The sequence below is a fragment of the Aethina tumida genome, chromosome 4 (genome assembly GCF_024364675.1).
Source record: "Aethina tumida isolate Nest 87 chromosome 4, icAetTumi1.1, whole genome shotgun sequence".
NCBI classification, from domain to species: Eukaryota; Metazoa; Arthropoda; class Insecta; order Coleoptera; family Nitidulidae; genus Aethina; species Aethina tumida.
This window is the reverse complement of record NC_065438.1, coordinates 23,630,973-23,653,691: the sequence shown is the minus strand read 5'-3', so window position 1 is coordinate 23,653,691 and position 22,719 is coordinate 23,630,973. Positions and strand designations below refer to the sequence as shown.

At 35.2% G+C, this 22,719-nt stretch overlaps 2 protein-coding genes across 6 annotated transcripts in view; one reads left to right on the top strand and one right to left on the bottom strand.

The window, feature by feature from the left end:
• The first annotated feature begins 1,808 nt into the window (after positions 1-1,808).
• On the top strand, positions 1,809-17,326 carry LOC109602044 (protein tramtrack, alpha isoform). 5 transcript variants are annotated; one of them, XM_020018364.2, is made up of 3 exons: positions 1,809-2,072; positions 8,095-8,966; positions 15,424-17,326. In XM_020018364.2, exons 2-3 carry the CDS (start codon positions 8,135-8,137, stop codon positions 16,158-16,160), a joined length of 1,569 nt encoding a protein of 522 aa, XP_019873923.1. In that variant the 5' UTR covers positions 1,809-2,072; positions 8,095-8,134; the 3' UTR covers positions 16,161-17,326. The 5 variants fall into 5 exon arrangements, with proteins under 5 accessions (XP_019873923.1, XP_019873922.1, XP_019873926.1 ...); XM_020018363.2 differs by lacking the exon at positions 1,809-2,072 and adding an exon at positions 4,834-4,990; XM_020018367.2 differs by lacking the exons at positions 1,809-2,072; positions 15,424-17,326 and adding exons at positions 4,834-4,990; positions 12,576-15,165.
• A 395-nt stretch (positions 17,327-17,721) lies between these two features.
• Positions 17,722-22,719, bottom strand: part of LOC109598638 (neuroligin-4, Y-linked) — a 248,654-nt gene continuing 243,656 nt past the window's right edge. The window contains exons 8-9 of the mRNA XM_049966621.1: positions 21,173-21,679; positions 17,722-19,826 (exon numbers count right to left, since the gene is read on the bottom strand). Coding sequence (XP_049822578.1) covers positions 19,525-19,826; positions 21,173-21,679 — 809 coding nt within the window. The 3' untranslated portion in view covers positions 17,722-19,524. The remainder of the gene's footprint in view (positions 19,827-21,172; positions 21,680-22,719) is intronic.

Sequence of the window (22,719 nt, the reverse complement as noted above, 5' to 3'; positions counted from 1 at the left end):
TAAAAAATAACGATTATAAAGCTCAATTTATTAGAAAAATACCTTTTTCTTTAGATATTTCTTTTAAATTTCAGGAAATAAATTGGCAGACTCCATTGATTATGTACTTCATTCTTTTGATTTTCTGGTTTTTATTATAATAAATTCAAATAAAAATATTAAATGTTCTGTATTTGTGAAAAATTGTTTATTTTAAGGGAAGTGAAACTTCAAGTATAATTTAATATTAAACAATAATATTTTTGTCATTCTGTGAAGACTTTTTGTAAATGTTTTATTTATTTAATTTCCGTATTATTTTGTTTTTTAATTAAATATATATTAAAATTAAAATAAAAAAATAGGAGAAAACATAATTTTTATATTTACCATATTATATTAATTTAATAGTTGTTTAATAAATTTCGTAATTATTTAATTGTTTGTCGTTATTAGTAGAGGATAAATTAATATTTTATGTAAAATCGTTTACTCTATTACAAAAAAAATGTTTATTTAAAGAATAACGATTAAAAGCACAATTTATCAGAAAAATACTTTTTTTCTTTAGATTTTAGCTTTAAATTTCCGGAAATAAATTGACAGATTCCATTGATTATGTACTTAATTCTTTTGATTTTTTAGTTTTTAGTGTAATAAATTCAAATAAAAATATTAAATGTTATGTAATTGTTAAAAAATACTAATTTTAAGGGAAGTGACATTTCAAGTATAATTTAACATTAAAAAATAATATTTCCATATTATATTATTTTTAAATTAAATATGCATTAAAATTAAAATAAAAAATTAGGAGAAAATATAATTTTTATATTCACCATATTACATTAATTTAATAGTTTTTTAATAAATTTCGTAATTATTTAATTGTTTGTCGTTATTAGTAGAGTATAAATTAATATTTTATGTAAAATCGTTTGCTCTATTAAAAAAATGTTTATTTAAAGAATAACGATTAAAAGCATAATTTAATAGAAAACCATTTTTTTCCTTAAGATTTTTGTTTTAAATTTTCGGAAATAAATAGGCAGACTCCATTGATTATGCACTTAATTGGTGTTTATTGTAATAAATTCAAATAAAAATATTAACTGTTATGTAATTGTTAAAAATTGTTTATTTTATGAGAAGTGACGTTTTAAGTATAATTTAATACTAAAAATTTTTTTTTATTTCATGAAGAGTTTTTGTAAATGTTTCATTTATTTTATTTACGTATTAAATATGTATTAAAATTGAAATAAAAAAAATTAAAAAAAAAATTGTGAAGAGTTTTTGTAAATATTTCATTTATTTTTTTTTCCATATTATATTATTTTTTCGTTAAATATATATTAAAATTGAAATAAAAAAGAGGAAGAGGAGAAAACAGTTTAGCGGCATAAATAGTTGTGGAATAAAGGAGGTCGCGTTGAAAAAATTTCACCTGTTAAAAAGCATGAAAGATAAACGCGCACCACCCCCGTAGGCGCGGACGTACGGGCGGTGCGCGACTCGCATTCTTCTCAAAAAGTGTTACGAAGAGTCAAAAAGTCGTCCTCTTTTTGTGGGGGGTCAACCACCCCACGGCACAGGCACACGTGTATCCCCGTTTCGCCGCATCGGACCGTACCGACTGAACGACGGCACCGTACCCGAAACCCGACCGACGATTTGTTTGGACGACGTTTCGAGCCCTCACTGCAAGAGCCGCGCAACACTCGCCCAAAACGGTACTCCGCGAGGCGCGCCGCCCGTCCGTCCGCTACTCGCTTGGACGTTTGTACATCCACAACTCCCAAGGTCACCGCGACGCGGTGGTGGTGGTAGCTGAGCCACGGTTGCGCGGGGCTCGCCGAGTTCCATTTAGTTACTCGAAGGGTGCGCACCACATTACTACACCCTCTCGCCAGCACCACCCTCAGGCCACCATCTTCAGACGTCCACGTTCGTTCGGCCAGAGTGTCAGCCAGTTCGGTTCCTGCGGATTCCTGCCAGCGTAAAACGGACAGTGCGTTTCGGTGGTAGTGGTTCGTAAACAAATGTGAGGAGGACGTCGCCTCCGTGATTTCCACCAAGGACGATTCTGTTGCGTAAGTGTGGTTTTTTTTCGCTGCGATTTGCGCACACCCTCGACCGACCGTCGCGCATGACATAATCTTCGAATCCGCATATCGATTTCGGCCTGCCACGGGATCGATATTGCGAAAATTCGTTTCCGCGTTTTTTTCCTGCACAAAAGACGCGTAAAAGCGTGTGAAACTCTCGCACAGGAAGGCATTCGTAACGGTGCCTTTTATTGTATCCGCGGGTGTCGCGCCATCGTTGCCAACTCTTTGCACGGTACTTTCCTGCGGACGAGATGTTCGGGTGGCAGGAATTTTCCCCCGTGTATTTCTATCCGGACGGCGTTGCCAAACCTTTGCGATTTCTCTCTCTCTATTAATTATCTTCATCTGTTTCCTCCGATGCCCAACTTGTTACGGGCTCTTCCTGTATTTACTTGTTTTCTATTTTTGTAATACGTTAATTACCGTTTTATTTATTTACTAATAATATTTATTTTTATATTTTCTGGGTCATGTATATTTATTTTTATTAACTTATTTTGCTGTCATTAATAACTATTTTCTTACTATATTTACAATTATATTAAAAATAATGTGCTTATAATGTGCTGATCTCCTCAAATTTGAAATCTTTTAGACGCCCTCCATAATGATTTACTAACACTTTTAATTTAATTAGAAACTACACATTCCCAAGCGTACGAAATTTTAAAACGACGAATCGTAAAAGTTCATTTTGATACACACTAATTAATTAATTAATTAATTATGATTTATAATTACTTAATAACTTTTAATTACAAAATTTACAACTTTTTTAAGTAACAATGTAAATAAATAAATATATTATAAAAACTTTAGTTTTCTAATACAGAATTCTGTTCAAAATGTATATTTATACTTCATAAAATTTAAAATTTAAATAAAAAAATAAATTTTTATAACACTCGTGTATGAAAAGTTAATTTATATTTAACAATGTCGTAAAATATTTTAATAATACTCTAATTAATGATTTATTGATAAAATAAAATCAAAAATAAAATTTCCTAATTAACTGCAACGTTAAGAAACATTATTTAAAGATTTTATAATAACAAATTAATAGTAAGTAATAAAATATTTACGATCTAGAAGAGTTTAAACATTCTACTAATTTTCAAACATTAAAAAATATAAAAAAATACTAAAATAATTGTTAATTGTTTTATTTATGTGTATTTTGAAATTTTAAGCTTTGTTGAAAATTTGTTTTCTGATACAAACTTTTAGTTATACTATACTTTGTGTATTGGCTAGGCTAGTTAATTATTAATTTAAAAGTTAATATATGTTGGTAAAATATGAAGAATATTACATATAATATTTTTAAAAACCTACAGATATTACTATAAAAAGTTTCTGTAACTTTTCAAATGATTGAAATTCACATTTTATTATAAATGATAAAATAAAAGTATTTAAATAGCTCGTTGTAAAGGTTAAAATTATTAAAATTACATATAATATTTTTAAAAAACCTACAGATATTATTATAAAAGATTTCAATCATTTGAAAAGTTTCAAATGATTGAAATTCACATTTTATTATAAATAATAATATAAAATTAACTCGTTGTAAAGGTTAAAATTATTAAAATTACATATAATATTTAAAAAAAAACTACAGATATTATTATAAAAAGTTTATGTGACTTTTCAAATGATTGAAATTCACATTTTATTATAAATAATAATATAAAGTTTAAGATTAACTCGTTGTAAAGGTTAAAATTATTAAAAATACATATAATATTTAAAAAAGAAAACTACAGATATTATTATAAAAAGTTTCTGTGACTTTTCAAATGATTGAAATTCACATTTTATTATAAACAATAATATAAAAGTTTTAAATTAGCACGTTGTAAAGGCTAAAATTATTAAAATTACATATAATATTTTAAAAAACCTAGAGATTTTATTATAAAAAGTTTATGTGACTTTTCAAATAATTGAAATTCACATTTTATTATAAATAATAATTATTAAAATTACATATAATATTTTTAAAAACCTACAGATATAATTATAAAAAGTTTTTGTGACTTTTTAAATGATTGAAATTCACATTTTATTATAAATAACAATATAAAAGTTTTAAATTATCTCGTTGTAAAGGTTAAAATTATTTAAAATTACATATAATATTTTTAAAAAAACCTACAGATATTATTATAAAAAGTTTTATATGACTTCAAATGGTTGAAAATCACATTTTATTATAAATAATAATATAAAAGTTTTAAATTAGTGCGTTGTAAAGGTTAAAATTATTAAGATGGTGTTGATTTGCACTTTGTACCGTTTAGGAAGATTTAAAAACCTTTTAATTTTAATTAATAAATATATTTAAATATAGATAATTAAAAATACATTTTTATATTAATTAAAAGGCAAATAAAATTTTGATATTTTGGTTATTTTTTAAGTTTTGTGTGTTTTTTATACAAAAAAAAAAAATAAAAAATTATTAAAAAATTAATGAATTTTTAGAAATTCTTGGAATTGTGAGATAATTTTTTATATCATTTTACATGTCAGTTAATAATTTTAAATATTTATGATAAAATGAAAAATATCAGATGTAAAAAAGCACACGGGTATTTAAATATTTTTATTTTTAAATAATATCAAACGAAAACATTAAAAAAATAGTGTGAAATTGGTGAAACGTGCGAAACGTTGGACACGGTTAAAAATTCTAATACGATAACAGTTTGACCCCGCACTGGCGAAACCTTCCCCGTGCGCGCGCCACACCGGCCGCATCGGCAACGCTGCCCCCGAATGCGCGAGAGTCGGCATTCTTGCTGACATGGCGTCTTGATGTGCAGTGGTGTTTAGTTATCCTGTTTCGGGTGCACAACCCTTTTGTTTTTTGATGCTGACACTACGCAAAGGTAACGTCAACCGACACCTGTCGTTCCCTCGTCCCGTTCGAGCAGTGAAGTGCGGCCGCGGCCCGGCCGAAATTGTGTGCCAGTGCGTTTTGTCGGACGTGGGGTCGTCGACTCGTTTTACCCTACGGGCCGCGATCGATAAATTTCCCGGATCAATATCCGTCGCGTTTCCGCCGTTGTTTACGTTTTGCGACGGATGTCCGAGTGCGGGGTGGCGAAAACGCCACGCCACGCAGGGGGTTGTGTGCGAGAGGTGTTCCGCGGGCGCCGCGTACCGAGAGAGTAGGCGGGGTTGCATGACGGCACGGAACATGGCCGCCGCACGTACACGCCAGGGTTGAACCCGCGACCAAAACAACGCGCCGCAATGTTTATGTCGCATTGTGTGATATTAGATCGCAGCAGTGCGGTGCGGCGGGGAGGGGACGTCGTGTGTGATGTAATGGAGTTCAAGAACGGATCGGCGGACACCTGTGCGAATGGATCGGCGTCGCCGTTTTTTTTTCCTCTCGTCGCTTCTCCACGAGATTATCCAATTGGATTCGGGTGGCGGTCCGTTGTTTTGGGTTAGGACGTGCACGGGCGACGTTGCCGGTGCCGACGTCACGCTTTTCCCCCCGGTTTCGATTTGCGCGGACGTTCTTAATTTATCGATTGTCGATGGGGGAAATAATAATACGCCACTGTTTCGTGCGGTTTTGACGCCAATCGTTTTTAACCTTATTAAATCGCACTTTTGCCGCAAAGATAAAATGTTATTTGATTAGTTCACATCACAAAACGGGTCCATGCACTGAAAACTGCACAAAGATTTAAATATTTTCAACATTTTTTAACCATTAAATCATTTAGATCACATCTTAATGTGACAAATTTTAGAAACTGTTTTTGGTGTTCTATTGAGCGTTAATTAAATGGTGTACAGAGTGATTCATCTAACTTATGGCAATGAAAAATTTTATAGCAATTGTAATTTGAATTGTACTATTATGTTAATATAATTTGAACAAAATTTCATTTCTGGTTTTGCCGGAAGTGACATCAATTTTGTTATTTTCAATGAAACACCCTGTATATTTTTGTATTTTTAAATTCTACATGTGATTGCAAAGAAAATGGCTATACCATGTCCCATACCTAAACCCAATAGTTTTTGAGACATTACATTTTTTCAAAAATTTGGACAGATTGATGATCTAAAAACGTCTAGTAAGTCACTAATTTTGATGCTGGAAAGTTCATTTTTAGCATACATATTAACTAAGTACCATTCTATAAGGGTCCATTATTACTACTCCTAAATTTTATACAGGATGTTTTTTATTAACGTTTAATTTTGTGCATTTTAAAACATCAATAACTGTTATTTTCAATGGAACACTCTTATATATTTTTGTATTTTTAAATTCTACATGTAATTGCAAAGAAAATGGCTATATCATGTCCTATACCTACACCCAATAGTTTAAGAGATATTACATTTTTCCAAAAATTTTGACAGATTGATTGATGGTTTAGTAAAATGTCTATAAAGTCACAAATTTTGATGCTAAAAAGCTCCCTTTTGGCATAGAAATTTACTAGAGACCATCCTATATGGGTCCATTATTAGTACTCTCAAATTTTATACTTGGTATTTTTTAATTTATGTTTAATTTTGTGAATCTTAAAACATCAATAACATTGTTATTGTACACCCTGTATATTTTTGGATTTTTAAATTCTACATGTAATTGCAAATAAAATGGCTATACCGTGTTCTGTACCTAAACCCAATAGTTTTTTAAATATTACATTTTTCCAAAAATTTTGACAGATTGATAGTTACTAATGTCACTAATTTTGAAGTTGGAGAGCTCACTTTTGGCATAAACCTTAACTTAGGACTATCCTACAAGAGTCCATTATTAGTACTCCCAAATTTCATACAGGGTGTTTTTTATTTACGTTTAATTTTGTGTATCTTAAAACATCAATAACTTTGTTATTTTTAATTGAACAGACTGTACATTTTTGGATTTTTAAATTGTACATGTAATTGCAAATATAGGGTATTTTTTATTTACGTTTAATTTTATGTATCTTAAAACATCAATAACTTTGTTATTTTCAATTGAACAGCCTCTACATATAATTGCAAATAAAATGTCTATACTATGTCCTATATCTATTATTGTTTTATCCAAAAATTTTGACAGATTGATGGTCTACAAAAAAGTCAATAAGGTAACTTGATGCTGGAAACTTCAATTTTCGCATACACGTTAACCAAAGACCATCCTATAATGAGTCATTATTATCTCCTAAATTTTATACAGGGTGTTTGTTATGTATGTTTAATTTTATCAACTTTATTTTCAATGGAACACCATATATCTGTTTTAGTATAATTAAATTTAATATTAAACAATCTTTCGATTAACATAAGTATACAATTTTTATTAAATAACTTATTTAACCATAATTTTTTAACAAAATTATATGAAATGGAGTTTTTTAAATTAAGAAATTTTATTTTTATCATTATTTCATATCATAAAATTTCTTAAGGTTTTATGAAAATATTGATTTTGTGAAAAAAATATTTTTCATAGATAATTGACATTTACAATAGTCCACTATATAATAATGATTTTAATTAATTATTTTTTAAAAGTGGATTAAATAAAATTTTTCTGAATAATGTAATCTAATAATTTTATATAAAAAAATATAACTGTAATTTTAAATTGACAGTAATTTTGAAACCGTTACATGTTATATTATTGGCAACTTATTTAATAATCAAAAAATACGTGTGTTTAAATGTTTTTTTGATAGTCGCCAAATTGTATTTTTGCCTTTTTTTTAACGATGAATGAATTGATAATCAAAAATGACAATTTAAACACATTTTATGACATCTATTGTTTTATAATCCTAGAAAAGCAGGTTATCTCTTAAAAGTTTAGTTTTAACTTCGTCGAATTTGTAGGAAAATCAAAACACCTTACAAAATTGATGACATATTAGATACATAATATAGTTATGGTAGCTTGATTAGTAAAGTTGTTTGTTCATTCTACTTGACAGCCGAACTAAACGTCACCAAATGTTTGTTTCAGTGTGGACAAAAAAAATAACAAAATTCCGCCTGTACCACCAATGTCAAGTCTAAGCTATCGCTACCCGCCACAGATACAGTACCAGCAGCCCGGAATAGCTGCCCCCGCCCCAAACATGTCTTCCCAGCGCTTCTGCCTGCGATGGAACAACCACCAGTCCAACCTGCTGTCCGTCTTCGACCAGCTACTGCACGACGAGAGTTTCGTTGACGTCACCCTGGCAGTCGAAGGACAATTGTTGCGAGCCCACAAAATGGTCCTATCCGCCTGCAGCCCCTACTTCCAAGCCCTGTTCGTCAACCATCCGGACAAACATCCCATCGTCATACTCAAAGACGTCCCCTACAGCGACATGAAGTGTCTGCTGGACTTTATGTACCGCGGCGAGGTCAGCGTCGACCAGGACAGGCTGACGGCCTTCCTGCGCGTCGCCGAGAGTCTACGCATCAAGGGCCTCACCGAGGTGAACGAGGAGAAATGCGACACCATAACGTCATCCCTCACGCAACAACAGAACAACCTGCCCCATTTGCAGAGGCTGCAACAGAACAAACGGTTCGGCAGCAATTTCAACATGCTGGGCAATGCGCTCCTGCAACCCAAAAGGAAACGGGGCAGACCTCGGAAACTGTCCGGCAGTTCGAATGGTCCAGATGATTACGACAGAAACGATTTGGTGCAGGGCAGTCCGGAGATGATGGAGATGAACATGGGCGTGGACGGGTTCGCTGGCAACAATTCGGACGGCAGCACGGGGAAGGAGGAGAAGGACGAGCAGGAGACGGTGAAGGAAGAAGAACCGGTGGCGGGGACCTCGAAGGAGCCCGTCTTTAACCACTCCAAGACGCCGGAAGAGAACGATCTGCAGACTGGTAAGTGCTTTGGCTGATTTTTTCGATCTTCCGGCCAGTTTTTGGTCCGAGGCGATTTTTGTAAACTTGTATTTTCCGATAGTGAAACAGGCTTTTGGTAAGTTTTTTACCATGGAGCTCCGAAAACGCGACGACGTACACGGATGGTTTTGTAATTAATCTACTTCATGATATTTGTTGCATTAACCACAAGTTATCATAGACAATTACAGAATCATCCCACGTAATATGCACGAGATAAGACATAAATTTAAAAAACCCCAAAACTGCGCAACATTTATGAACAGTGGTACAAAACTGTCGCCAATTTCCAGTGACTTCTTTGAAAAATGAAAAACCGTTTTTTTTTGTTTTTGTTTTTTTAAAGTGTGAAGGGAAAAGCTATAGTGCTGTTACAGTGAATCTAAACGCAAAAAAAAATTCGTTTAAAAATATAGTGTGCCACATTTAAGTCGAGGTGAGTCAAATCAAACATTTTTACCAAGTGATAAGGGGAAGAGTTTAAGGAATGAGCCAATTGTTTCACAGCTAATTCATTATTCATCACTTTATCTATTGTACTGTATTTTTTTACAACAAAAAAATGCATTGTTCAACGCGGCTTATTTCCTATAGCTTTTCCCTTTCTAACATTTTAAAAAGACAACTTGCTTATTAATTTTATTCTAACGGTGGTGGTTTCCTTTTATTGTGTCCGGTGGTTTTGGGTTTACCTGCTCCGATAGAACGTCCCTAAAAATCTGGACGTCACATGTTTTCCTAACATCTTGTACACAAATTTTTCTATTGTGTTTAAATGTGTCGAATGTACGGATTCAGTTAAAAACGACGCATTTAAAAATTCCCCAAAATATTCAACACAACAATATTCGAGTCGGTTTTCGAACACACGAACCCTAATAAGTCTTGGCATGTTCGTTTCCAAGGACATTACTATTTGATTAACGAGTTATAAATAGATTTTTACAACGCTCTCCAAACGAAAAAACCGACACGAATTGAAGCGGGGTGCGAAAACTGACTCTGCTGAAAAGAACGCGACGATTTAAAATTAGTAGTGACTTTTTAATGTGCGATAATTTAACACGCACCGTTGAATAATCGTGACGATATGATGCAACGGTTTAATTGTTTTTAAATAAATTAATTCAATATTAATTGACCATATAGAATTTATGTATCAGTAATAATTAATTGTCGTCGTTTTCTGGTTCAGTTCTAAGAAAATTGAGAATTAGACAAGACTATTATAATTATTAGAGATCAATAAAATTGGGAAAATATAAATGTTATTTTTATTTTTAAATTACCTCCTAAATTTTACTCAAATTAAAAATCCAATAAGAAACTTTCAAAATTTCAAATTCAAGAAAACAAAAAATATATAAATTTCTTCATTCGAATACTATAAACTCATACAAACAATAAATTATGACCATTAAAAAATTTGGTTTTATTTTCAAAACAAGTTTTTTAGATAAACATCAGTTTCAAAACAAGTTTATGGTCAATATGAGGGACCATCTGTTATTTATCGATATTTATATTTAATATTTATTGTTAGGATTCGTTAAAAATTAATTCTACCTTACTAAAAAACCCAAAAAACCCACCGCAACTTCCACCGTTACGTTTCGCATCTGCAATTGCATGTTTAGCTTGTCTTCTTCACATTTCCCCCCCGAAGAAAAGTCGCATTAACACTGTGTGTCCTCGATTTCAGAAGAAAAACGAAGATCCTCATCACCAGCCAACGTACAATGCTTAGAAATCAAATCGACATCGATACCGCCCGACGATTACGCGATGCGTTACCAAGACTCGCCGGCCGCTTCGGACATCGACGTCGAGGAGAACGACAACGACATACAAGAAGTCGACTCGAATTACGACTCGCTGGAAATAAAGTTCGATCCGAAACACATGCTGGACACGATCAGCACATCCTCGCCGCCGAGGAAAAAGAAACGAACAAAGGTGCTCGATCTGGACGACTTCAACTACATCGACTTGGACGAGGCCAACTATATCGAACAGAAATTCATGAACACCTCGAAGAAGATCAGCGATCCGGACAAGTCGGCGCGGGACTTCTGCGTGCGCGAGAAAGATTTGTACAGGTGCACGGTTTGTGATAGGGTCTACACGCACATCAGCAACTTCTGCAGGCACTACATGACTTCGCACAAGGTCGACGTCAAGATGTTCTCCTGTCCCGTCTGCAGGAAGGACTTCACTAGGAAGGATAACATGCTCGCCCATCTCAAAATCATACACAAGCAGAACTCGAGTTAATCGCGGTGCCTTAATATTTGCCTTACATGATCATTTTTTTTTTAATTCATTCGTTCTTCCTACGGCGTTCTTTTTTATAGACTATTTTTTATATACTGTGCCTAGAGAATCCAAATATTTTTATATGTTATTAATATACAATATAACGTGTGATCTATATTATTATACACTTTACTTTTTGGATTATTATAACAGGGATATTCGATTATATTCGACAATATTTACCAAATTCAAACCAAGACTGGCATATTATTAGTATACTAATCGTTATTAGTAACGTTTTTAATATTGCATTTTTATGATTCTTTGACTCATTTTGTTGGATATTGTTGAAGCATGTGTCTTTTAACTATCTGTGTTGTTGTAACAGTTTTATTCGTCGTGCATGATTTTGTTCTCTATTTGTTATAATTTTTCAATATTTTGAAAATCTACTTTAAGAGTTATATTAACTGTTTCTATACCAATGTTAAATATAGTTTATATAGAATTAGTTTATGGATATAACAATTGGCAATAAATTCCTATATTTTATATAAAATTATATGATAAATAAAATTTTTAACAATTTTCTTGCCCTATTTTATAAGTAGTTAAAAATTCGAAAATATTACGTTGTTGTTTCCTTTAAGAAAAAGTACTGAAGAAAGAGGAAAAAGGTAAAGTTGCAATAATAAATTTATCTATTTTGATGTTGTAGCATTTTTATTTTAATTTGTATACTTAAATCTAGTTTTTAGATAATTTATTTGCACTTTGTTTAGTTACCTTTTGTATGGGTAAAATTGTAGTTTAGGTGGTTAAATAAACAAATAAATAAAGTTCATTCTTTATTAGATTTTGTTTTTTTATTTTTCTTGTGGTTTTTTTTGCAATTGATTGTTGTGTAATATTTTAAATTGTTGTTTGGTGTATTAGTTGCAGTAAAATTGTTGCTTTTTTCAATTTATTTTGTTAATTTGTTTGTATATATTTTACTCGACTATAAAACTGACCAACTTTTTATTAATTAAAATTAAAATTTCAAAGCTGCTTTAAAAGGATCAAGCTATAAACGGCAAGTTTCCCAATATTTACTTACGTAATAATCATAAATATAAGGGAGTGGTTTTGAAGTAATTATCGATTAAACACTTTATCCTCCCTTATATTCTTTTTATTTTAGTTACGTAATTGTAGTGTATTATTTATTTTGTCTTTTTTTTTTTTGGCAATCTTTTTCAAGGGATATATTTTTGTAAAAGATTGTCAAACAATAATCGATTGTTTAGGTTGTACACGGGAACTAACTTGAACATTTTTTGGTGTCCACAGATAACCAAATAACCTCGAAGCTGTTAACCCCGAAGATGGAGATAATCGAGCACGACGTCGGCACGGCGCCGATGACGGATTGCATGTCGGGCGGCGGCGCCGAGAACCTGAACAACAACAACAACCCCCCGACCCCGTCGACGAGCTCCCTGAACTCGATCTGCATGAGCGCGCCGCCGTCCGGCCGGCAGCCGGTGAAGCGGCGGGCGCGACGTCGCGCCACCTCCCAGAGCCAGGATCCCGCCGAGCAGCTCACCGAGATGTCGGTCCGGGGGTTGAATCTGTTCAGGTACGCGTCCATCACCGACGGCGTCTACCAGTGCACCGAGTGCGCCAAGGTGGACGTGCAGAAGACGTTCAAGAACAAGTACAGCTTCCAGCGTCACGCGTTCCTGTACCACGAGGGCCACCAGAGGAAGGTGTTCCCGTGTCCCGTTTGCCAGAAGGAGTTCTCGAGGCCGGACAAGATGAAGAACCACATGAAGACGGTGCACGACTGCTTCATGCCGAAGGACGTCGTGTTCCCGCCCATGGGATTCTTCCCGCTGCCCTGAACTGTTTAATTTATCGAGGTTTTTGTACATAGGATTCATTATTGTAGGTTCTTGTGCTGGAACACGGGATGCTCCATGCGCGGATTGATTTCGTACTTGGTGCTAATTGTTGGGGAGAATCAAAAAACAAGTACAAGTTTTGTTTTTCTTTTTTTTTTTTCGTTTTTATTTTGAGTTTTTAATACTAGTTCGTATGACAATGTGATTAACCCGACGGTAGGGTTAAAAAATGGTCTGCAAGGCCGACCTGTAATTACTAGTAATTTAAATCGTACCAACTGCTAAGCAGTACATAATCCAAAATGATTACGCGATTACGTACGTACTAAGTTTTTGTTGTTTCTAAAGTTTATTAATTAGTGTTTGGTTTGGATAGTTTAGGGGACTTGCAAATATTTTCTAGAATAGCTTGTTTTATATATAAATATATCTTTGTTTATAACAAAATTAACAATTATTTTAAAAATAAGTTATGTAGAATATGTTTATATATATATATTAAATATTTTTTGAAATATTGACTGCACAGAGTAGACAATACAATTATATATATACAAGAATATATATTTCATAGAACTATATATATATTTATATATTATGCCGCATGCGAGCACAGTTAAACAGTATATGTATATCAATAAGTTTTGTTTAAAAAAAAAATATTTACTTTTAGGTGTTGGGACAATAAAAAACAATAATTTTTATTAATCTAATCGCGATAAACGCCGAATCTTATTTATTTTTTATCGCTGTAAGCTTTTGTTGATTAATTTCTACTAGTAGTTTTTACCCACCGACAAAGCAATCTTTAATTTTCATGCGACGTGAACGTGTTATTTATTAATAATGAACGCATCAGGATGTTTTCGTTATTGATTTAATTTTTATTTTATTTAATTATTCAGATGCTGGACCGTGTGACGAACGTTGTTCCCGTTATCCCAATAGATTGGCCGTCAACTCGAATCACAAACGGGGAGAACGTTTGTCCCGCGTCCGTCCAGCGTTCGTGAACACTTGTGATAAACCTACAAACTAGCGCCTGTAATAATAAAAATTAAATACATAATAAAAACGCTGTAATATATTAAATATAGTTGTTAATTGTTTAACAAATAGTGTGTTTCGTGTGTTATGTGATTTTAATTTATAACCCGTGAAAGAAAATTCTGTTTATAAACTTGTAGGTACAAAAAACACAACATTAGATATGTAATATCTAGAAAAAGGCAATAGCATAGATAGAATCACTGTGTGATAGATTTTGTTTGTTTTTTTTTTCTTTTTATTTAACAGATTTTGTTAGGCCGAGGCCAGTTTTGTGCGTCAACGTTCTTCCCACAGGAGCGCAACCTGAACCTTATTGATTGTGTAAAAACGAACTCTCCTCCAACTTACAATCGTTCAGTCACATTACAGATCGTAGATCTATAAATTAGTAACACTTTTTATTTAATTTTTTATTTTTTAGTTTGTACTTAAGTATTCAAATTATGTTTATTACAAGTTGAATGGTTGTGAGTTGTTGAGACGTTCAAATATCGTGCAGGAGGCGCTCTTTAAATAACTGTAGAAGAGTAATAACAAAGTGCAATTAATATAGAAATTTATATACTAACGTTGTTAGATTAAGTTCAGAATAAATGATTTATTTTTGCAAATCAAGATTTGCTGAAAATTTGTTAATATGTCTAAATTTATTATAGAAATATATTATCCATAGTAATTTTATATATATTAAATTTTACTATTAAAAATAAATGTTAAGTTAATTTTTTAGTGTGTGCTAAATTAAATGTTATATTTTTTATTGTTTTGGTAATTTTTTAATGCTTTAATCCTATCCATGTGTATTATAATTAATTTTATATTGTTCATGTTAATTTTCGTTATATCACTTGAGTTTTTTTTAATGACACTTTATGGTGCAGATTGTATTATATTCATGTACACTTCTCAATTCGCAAAGTTTAGTATGGAACTATGTTTGTTTATTGTACTTTTCTTTATTAATAAATCTACCTCTAATAATTTAATTTTGTGTTATGCTTTTATTTATTATTTTGAGTTTTTTAATTAGTTAACTTTCGTGTAATAAAGAGACACAAGTTTATTTTTATTTATTTAAGTACAGTGACAAAAGTTTTATTTAATTTTTTTTTGGTAAGTTCACCATCATCGACGAAATAAAACCATACGAAGCAAACTATGGCGTTATTCCTTCTAGAATTCCTTCCACCAACCCACATTTAACAGCCTCCACCCACTAACAAAACCCATTATTATTATTACAGAGGAACACCACGATTACCAGGAGAACAACCAGAACCACACCAACCTCCCGTCATCGATAACAGTGGAAGTGATCCCGATAAAACAAGAATCCGTAATCATATCGACCGAAGTGGCGCGCACCATGCTCCAGGAGTCCCTGGAAAGCCAAGACGACCTGGACAAGTCGATGGAACCGAACGCCGGCGTCCACTTCCTGACGGACGAGGACAACGGCACGTCGTCCAAGTCCGATTCGGAGAACTACGAGAAGAAAAAGAACGAGCTGCTCGAGTACCTGACGCGCCACGACGGCAGCGTCGTCTGCAAACTGTGCGGCGAGATACTCGCGTCCAGAACTCACTGGTACCGCCACAAGTACAAGTTGCACGTGAACACGTTCGTGAATCCGACGCCGCTGTTCAAGTGCACGCTGTGCAACGTGTTCTTCAAGAGTCGCAAGGGCTACATGGGGCACGTGTCGGCGCGCCACTCGGAGAACATGGAGCAGCACGAGGAGCTGAACATCAGCATCAAGGAGGAGATCGTCGAGACGACGGAGACGGCGAAGCCGACTGTCGTCTTGGGGCGGAAGAAGGAGAGCGTCAAGTCGGCGGATTGGGAGGAGCAGCGGGTTAAGGAGGAGAAACTGGTGGCGGACATTATAGACAGGGTGAGGAAGGAGTGCGAGGCTCAGGGCGCGGCTGTCAGCAGGCGGGGCTACAGCAGGAGATCGACCGTCATGAATTCGTGTAATTAGATTTCGTACTTCCGATGCTGTGCCAAAGTTTTACGTTTTTCTGGCGGGCGGCAATTTTCACTTGTGCACGTGCCAAATTTTTAACTGTATACGTAGGTTTACTAGTACAAATCAATTTGTTGTACTTCTTGGTTGTCTTCCGAAATTGCCGCCCGTTCCCTTCGTTTACGTTTCAAGATGTATATCAAAAATGTTGTTGTATATATTACAGTGTGGGACACAAAATTACGAGTGTAGTTATTTTGGTCCATTACTGTACAAACAACAAGAATAATTTATTGCTATTTACTCTGCATTTTTCCGTTGTTATGCACTTGTTTCCAATGTACACAAAAAAGTATATTTTCCAAAACGTGCAAAGTAAATATTTCTCTAGCACTGTCCAAATTTAGGCTCAATTATTCGAGTGAAACAGAATTTCGTTTGCGTTGTATTTTCTGTGCCAAACCTTTTTGCTCAAGACAACTAAACTTGCAAAACTATGGAGTGATATATTAATAGCGGCTGTAGATAAAAATCGTTTTACTGATTCAATTCGCAATACTGTATTTTTGTAAACTGTAAATTTTTATTTTGCTGGACACATCGAAAGCGATTTGGTTGTTTATTCGCCCGAAATTTGTGCTCAATCTGTAAAAATTTCTGGCGACAAACTTAAACAAAAAAGTATTATAAAAGTGCAATACGTTTTCCTTTCTGACTTTTGTGCCAAGAACGTACCTACTACATATTTAGTAATCTTATCTGAGATGTGAAAAGATGTATATAAGTAATATTTTTAATATCAGTAGTTTTAAATTATATAAATATTCCTTCTGTAATATAATGTTTCCTGGTCTTGAAGTCTGAATAATTATGGTGATTATACAGTTTATTCGAGTAGTGTAGACGTACGATTTGTTACTGTTATAACGTTTTTTGCAGTACGTAAAACATACATTTTCAGTGCAACAATTTGAAAAATGTGCCAAAATAATTCTTTTGATTAAATTCCTGTTATGATTAGTAACAGTGACGAATTGACGATGTATATTTTGGAGTAACTTTACCGTTTTATTTTTTTGTAGACTTGATAAATGACTATATCATTTTAATTCTGATGAATAGTAGTGTTGTATGAAGGAGTTTATGTGTTTATCTCGATTTTACCCAATAAAAGTAATGATGAATAACGTTCTTAACTTTTATTTTGTTGGTTCCAACCAATAAGTCTTTGGCGTTTTTTGCACAAACATTATAGAGTGATTGTGATACACTAACATAACAAAATAATTAATATCACTGTAGCAAATAGAATTGATTACAGGTTCCTGTTGTAACATGAGCAGTTACGTTAGTAGTTTGACTATTAATACATAGAGGGCGAAAGTGCATGTATCTCACTTAGAGCACCCGCTAGTTTTTAAAAACCAATAACACAGTATAGGAATAACGTATTTTGACTTTTTGTTTATTAACTTTTACACGAACACATCTAATTCATTCTACTGCACTGGGAGAAAACATGGGTCCAGACACATTTCGGTTTCGTGAGTGTGGAGGTCCAAAGAAAAACACTAAATCGTTTTTAAATAATTTATTTAACATTTTTTTTATTCTAGTGTATTTACACAACATTCGTTCAATTCCATATAACAAACAGATTGCGAGAGCGACATCCAAAGAGCGGTTTCTAATTTCTTTTTTGTACAAAAATATCTCAAATGGCGATGAGAGTTCTAATTTACGAATGTGCGGTATTTACAATCATGAACGTCGACATCACCCGGTGAAACATCCGCAGTTCGGGGCACGAAATCAGTTTCGGCAAATAAAAGATGGTTAGAGCTAACACGTGTTTATACAATTTAATTCCCGGCACCCGAGAGAAATTTCTGCTGATCAAAGCAAACACCGTGTTCAACTAAATTAAACACCGCTCCCCAAATATTAGTCCTTAGGTCATTCGACTTTCATTAGGTGCAATTTATTCTTTTCGCCACATAAATCGTTTCTTTTTTACGCAGGTTTTGCTTTTTCGCTAAGTACAAACGATGAAATTTTATTTTAATATCGACATTCGTTCGGTGATGAACCGTGAATTACGGGGTCGTACCGTCCGCCAAAAATTTATTTTCATCAGCCGGCCCCAATTTAAAACCGCGATTTATATCGATTCCTGGGGGTAATTGCACCGGGGGGCGTCGTTCCGACACCGATTTACGGGACCCTCGAAATTGGGCTTCGCTAAAATTAAACACAATTACTGTAACTCGTTACGACGCGTTTTTGGAACTGCTCTCGCAACCCACCCACGATCATGCACGCTTAAGTTAGTTTTTCAGTGATGTCCTTCGATTGCGACCCGTCAGTTGAGTTCTTGTGCTTGGTTTTTACTGGATGGAACAATTTGTTTCTGTTTATGACGTTTGATCGATCATTTTCGGTACTTTTTAAAAAGGGGGGTTTATTATGTAAATGTGTCCCGTTTCTCCTTTTGACTTCTTGGTAGACAATCACAATCGATAAATTCCAGACTAAGTAGACAGTCGGAGCTCATTTAAATACGAAATTGGATTCTAGTCGTCCGAGATATTTAATTACACTTAAGTAATTTGGAATAATGGAAGAATTACAGCACGGGAAAGAAATTGTTTCAATGGTATTCAATCAAATATTGGTTTAATTGAATGAATCTAATCAAAACTTCAGGCACAAGAAGCCAAAATCCGTCACGCATTAAAAAAATCCACAGTTGCATTTACCATATCTACAGCGCATGTAATTTACTAAACGAAAAAATATTTGGTCTTTTTAAGTATGGACAGTTTGGAAATCACAACGCTGTAGTGCTTATCTAATATTCACAGTTTAGTAGGTATAAACATTTAGTACGCAGGTCAGTCACCCTTTTCGATGGAAAACGTGGGAAAACTTGAAGGCAATCTTAACAAACAAATGTTTTTCATGTCAAAAAACAAATATAATGATATGATGTTTATGTAGCTGTTAATAACTTGATATTATAAATTTTACTGAAACAAATTAAAGAATGATTAAATGAAATTTTGCCCTCAAATTTTCACCAAAAAAATACTTTCAGTGATTGACCCATAAAGTGTTTTCGAATGGGGAACGCCGCTAGTTTCAGTAGAGATGATTGGGCCGTTCCCGTAGTCCTTTACAAATTTTTTACCATAAACTAAACAGTACAACGTTCGTGTTCTAAACGCGATATATAAATCCGTGGTCCAAAAACAACGAGTGGATGTCTAGATCACCTCTAATACAAATAACCGTGACTTCGTCTAGGAAAAACCAACGTCCAATTAGAACGGAAAACCGGGAGTCTGAGCATGAAGAACGCGCACTAAACTCAATTTCGTCACACCCTCAGCTCCTCCATCGCGTTCTGCTTCGAGTTCAAGTGGGTGTTCTTCTTCGTCAACGTGCCCGTGTTGATCAGCTGGATGCTGTGCGACGAGAGCAACGGCTGATTCTCCGGCATCTTGCCGCTGGTCAGCGTGTTCACGTTCGCCTTCGATATCTTGGGCGGTGGCGGTGGCCTGGGCAACGTCGCGTTGTTCTGCGGCATGTCCGCGAACTCGGGCGGCGGCAGCTGGTGATGGCTGTGATGATGGCCCAGAATTGTAGCCGGGTCACCCTTCACTCCTATTATACTCGATTCTAAAACCAAATATTTCGGTCAGATTGATATGGATGAAATGTAACTGTTTTAATTGTATAAATAGTTGGTATATAACATATGGGTTGATAAGTCCCGGACCTAACACATTGATGGCACTAGTTTTATTGCACTCTCCTCTTTTTCAGTTAGTATCAACCTTCAAAAGATAGCTGTTAAAATTTCAATATATTCTATTAATTAGTTTGTGAGTTATTGTGCTAAGAGTGACGCTACTTTTGTTATTTTCAAAACATTGAATCACAAACAATTTCGCGTTTTAATTTTACACTACTTCTTGATGGGAAAAAATACCATTAAAGTGAAGCAATGGCTTGAAAAGTGTTATGGGGACTCCGCTCCATCAGAAACAGCAATAAAACGTTGGTTTGTTGACTTCAAACGTGGTCGTAGAGGCGGTAACACCAGAAAACATCAAAAAAGTGAAGTTGTGTGAGTTAGCTGACATCGTAAAGATATCAAAAGAACGCGTTGGCTTTATATTGCGTGAGCATTTTATTATGAGAAAGCTCTGTTCAAAGCGGGTACCGCGTTTACTCAATGTTGGCCAAAAACAGGAACGTCTTGATGAATCTGAGCAGTGATTGACCATGTTTCGAAGTAACAAACCGCAATTTTTGAGTCGATATGTGATCATGGATGAAATATGAATCCATCACTTCACTCCGGAATCAAAACGATCGTCATCTGAGTGGACAGCAGCTGGTGAGCCCCGCCCAAAGTTTCCGAAGACACAACAACCGGGTGGAAAGGTTATGGCCTCTGTATTTTGGCATGAGCGTGGTGTAATATTCATAGACTATCTTGAGAATGGAAATACCATCAACAGTGAATATTATATAGCGTTATTGGAGCATTTGAAGGCCGAAATTGCAAAGAAACGACCTCATATGGTAAAGAAAAGAAATTTGTTTCATCAAGATAACGCACCGTGACAGTCAATAAAGACAATGGCGAAGCTATATGAACTGAACCTCGAGTTGCATCCACTGTATTCGCCAGATTTGGCTCCCAGAGACTACTGACTGTTTGCAGACCTCAAAAAAATGCTCGCGGGTATAAAATTTCCCAGGAATGAAGAAGTTATCGCTGAAACTGGGGCCTATTTTGAGGCAAAAGATAAGTCGTTCTACAAAAGTGGTGGCGTTGCTCTTGATGGAGATTACGTTGTTGACTAAAGTTAATTTTGAATAAAAAAACCGTGTTTTCTTTGTTAGGCCCGGGACTTTTCAGTCCACGTGTTAATTAAAACAGTTAACCAATGTTAATAGCCAGATTTAAACAGATTGACATCGTACATCAGCGATCATCCATCCGGGGAGGTTACCTAAATCTCCGCAGATGTTGTTGGGCATCTGTCCGTTCTCGTTCCTCTTCTTGGTCGGGTCACCGTTCTCGTTCATCCGCGTCTTGTCCCTCTGATAGTAGACGCCGGCGAATATGAGCACGTTGAGTATCAGCAGGGAGCACCCGATCGCGATCGTGACGCTCAACGCCGTCGAATAGGCCGCGAAACCGTCCTCCACCGGATGGTTCGTGGTACTGATGCCGCCCAGTTCCTCCACCCGTTCCGTGGAGTCCTGCGGCGAGGGCGTGGCGCCCACGGAGTGGTTCGAGTTGTTGGCGGTGGTGCGTAGCTCGTGCGGTACTTCCGTCGTCGGCATTTTGCGGGGGTTCAGCGACGGCAGCTTGGGCAGGGGCGGATCGTCGTCGGGGAGCTCGTGGTGCGACATCGGCACGTCGTCGCCGCCCGGTTTGTGCAGATCGGGCACCAGGTTCAGCCAGAAGGAGAGACGGTGGGCTCTGTAGTGGGTCTTCATTTTTGGTTTCATGTCTGCAATTAAAAATGATGTCGGAATTAATTACTAGTTTGGAGGTCGTTAATGAATCAAAGAGCTGGTGCTGCGATTTAATTAGGTCGTCCCTCAAGTTAAATATATTCAGGAATGATTCCCCGGGGCCCGTGGGGGTTGGTTATTATATTTTCCGATACGGGATCCACTTCATTACACCTAGATGGAAGCATCGGGCGTTTCAAGTTCGTTAGAGCGGAGATAAGGGCGTAAGAGTGCTTGAAAAAGAGTGGAGATGGTTGTTTATTGCGCGAAATCGATCGGGAGGGTTATCATTAACGACTGGACGGCGGCGGTAATTAATTTATCATTAGCTGATTATATATTGCCGGCATATTTATGAACTGTTGATTAGTGGCTGTGTAATTTCGGTTTCGCAAATTTTAATGCATCACTGGCGGACAGGCGTTCAATCCTACCCTCAAATTTGTTCACGTTCCGCAGGGGTTTTCGGTGCTATTCGTCAACGGCCACGCAAATCACCCATAATCGCTTACGACTATTATTAATCCTCCAGACAACACTTCCTTCATTATCAATTTCGTAATTTACTCATTGTTTGATAATACTCGAGCAATTTACGATTTATGAATCCATTAATTGGAATCGAGTCGAATACTTTTGCCATAAAGGAAGGAATTTGTGCCGGAGCCGGCGGAACATATTTTATAAGTTCTGTAAAATGTATTTCACTCTGGTGGATAACCATAAAGGATGATTCGCTCATTTAAGTTTGGCGGTGTCTTCGACGAAGGAATTTACACAATCAAGAGTAGAACTGTTTAATAACTGCTGGTTGCATATGCGGATAACTTTCAGACTTCCTTTGACACTTTCCGCATAGATCACGCTAATTGTAATTGCCCCGGGGACCGAATGCAACTGCGACTAAGTGGAAATTCATATCGTTTTCGGAACAATCTCCGAAGCTCTGATGAGACGTAACATCGAAATATGCATTTAATGTTCACTTACCGACCGCCCTTATCTGCGAATTGGATTCCCATAGATAATTTCGTTG